This window comes from Gymnoscopelus braueri (assembly GCF_963280865.1).
Source record: "Gymnoscopelus braueri genome assembly, chromosome: 15".
Taxonomy (NCBI): domain Eukaryota; kingdom Metazoa; phylum Chordata; class Actinopteri; order Myctophiformes; family Myctophidae; genus Gymnoscopelus; species Gymnoscopelus braueri.
The window spans coordinates 38,314,793-38,315,832 of record NC_137620.1 but is presented as its reverse complement, the minus strand read 5'-3'; the positions used below and the strand labels follow the sequence as shown (position 1 = coordinate 38,315,832).

Sequence of the window (1,040 nt, the reverse complement as noted above, 5' to 3'; positions counted from 1 at the left end):
ATTAGTCATAAATGTAAAACAGCCCATGATGAAGACATTAAGGCTAAAAGGATAACATAAAAAAGTCCTGGGGATTTGTTTCCATTGTGGTCCTTTGTAGATTTGTAATGAGGAAATGTGTCTCGGTTGTGATCTTTTTTAGGGACTACAACAACGCAGAGGATTAAACACATTGAAATTATCTTCAAGGAGAACAGTGGATTTTGAACGAGGACAACAATGCAGAGCATCAAGTGTGTTTTAGTTGGAGATATCTTTGTAGGTAAATCTAGTCTTTTAGTCACCTACGTGACGGACACATTTCCCCACAACACTTGCCCAACAGTTTTTGATAATCATTCAAATTTTTTGAAAAGAACGATTGGTGGTGGACAATACAACCTCCAATTACACAAAGCTTCAGGGAGTGAAGACTATGACAGGCTACGCACGACTATGTACCCTGGAACAGATGTGGTTCTGGTGTGTTTCTCTGTCGTTTATCCCACTTCATTTGAAAACATCAAAGAAAGGTGGATACCTGAGATCACAAAACGCTGTCCAGGGTGCCCCTACCTGCTGGTGGGCCTGCAGACCGATCTGAGAGACGACCCCTCCACCGTGGAGAAACTAGCCAGGACGAGAGAGAAGCCCATCACTCCAGAGAGAGCAGAGGAACTGGCCCGCCACCTGAACGCTGTCGCATACGTTGAGTGTTCTGCTCTCACTAAGGAAGGTGTACAGCATGTATTTGACCAGCTGGTTTCAGCAGCTCTGAAGGGTCACTCTAAGTCTAAGTCTAAGCCCAAAAAGAGGCGCAGCAGATGTGAGCTGATGTGACTCCTTACACTTTTTCTTTGGAACAGTATTTAATACTGCACTGTGTTTGTTTAAACAGCAAACTGTATCTTTGTTAATGTTTTCTTTGTATTTCATTTTATAACACACATATTCTTTACCCAATGTGTGTTTTTTCTTTTATTATGTATTATGTTGCTGCTATCTGGTTTTATTGTTATACGTTAGGACACTGGATGAAAATTTGCATCCTTGCTAAATCC

General features: G+C 41.4%; 1 protein-coding gene across 1 annotated transcript; it reads left to right on the top strand.

Annotated features, from left to right (window-relative positions):
• Positions 1–219: 219 nt before the first annotated feature.
• Positions 220–819, top strand: LOC308101525 (cell division control protein 42 homolog; the record flags this gene model as incomplete). The annotated part of the gene is made up of 1 exon (XM_080450944.1): positions 220–819. One exon carries the CDS (start codon positions 220–222, stop codon positions 817–819), a length of 600 nt encoding a protein of 199 aa, XP_080307070.1.
• Positions 820–1,040: the final 221 nt, after the last annotated feature.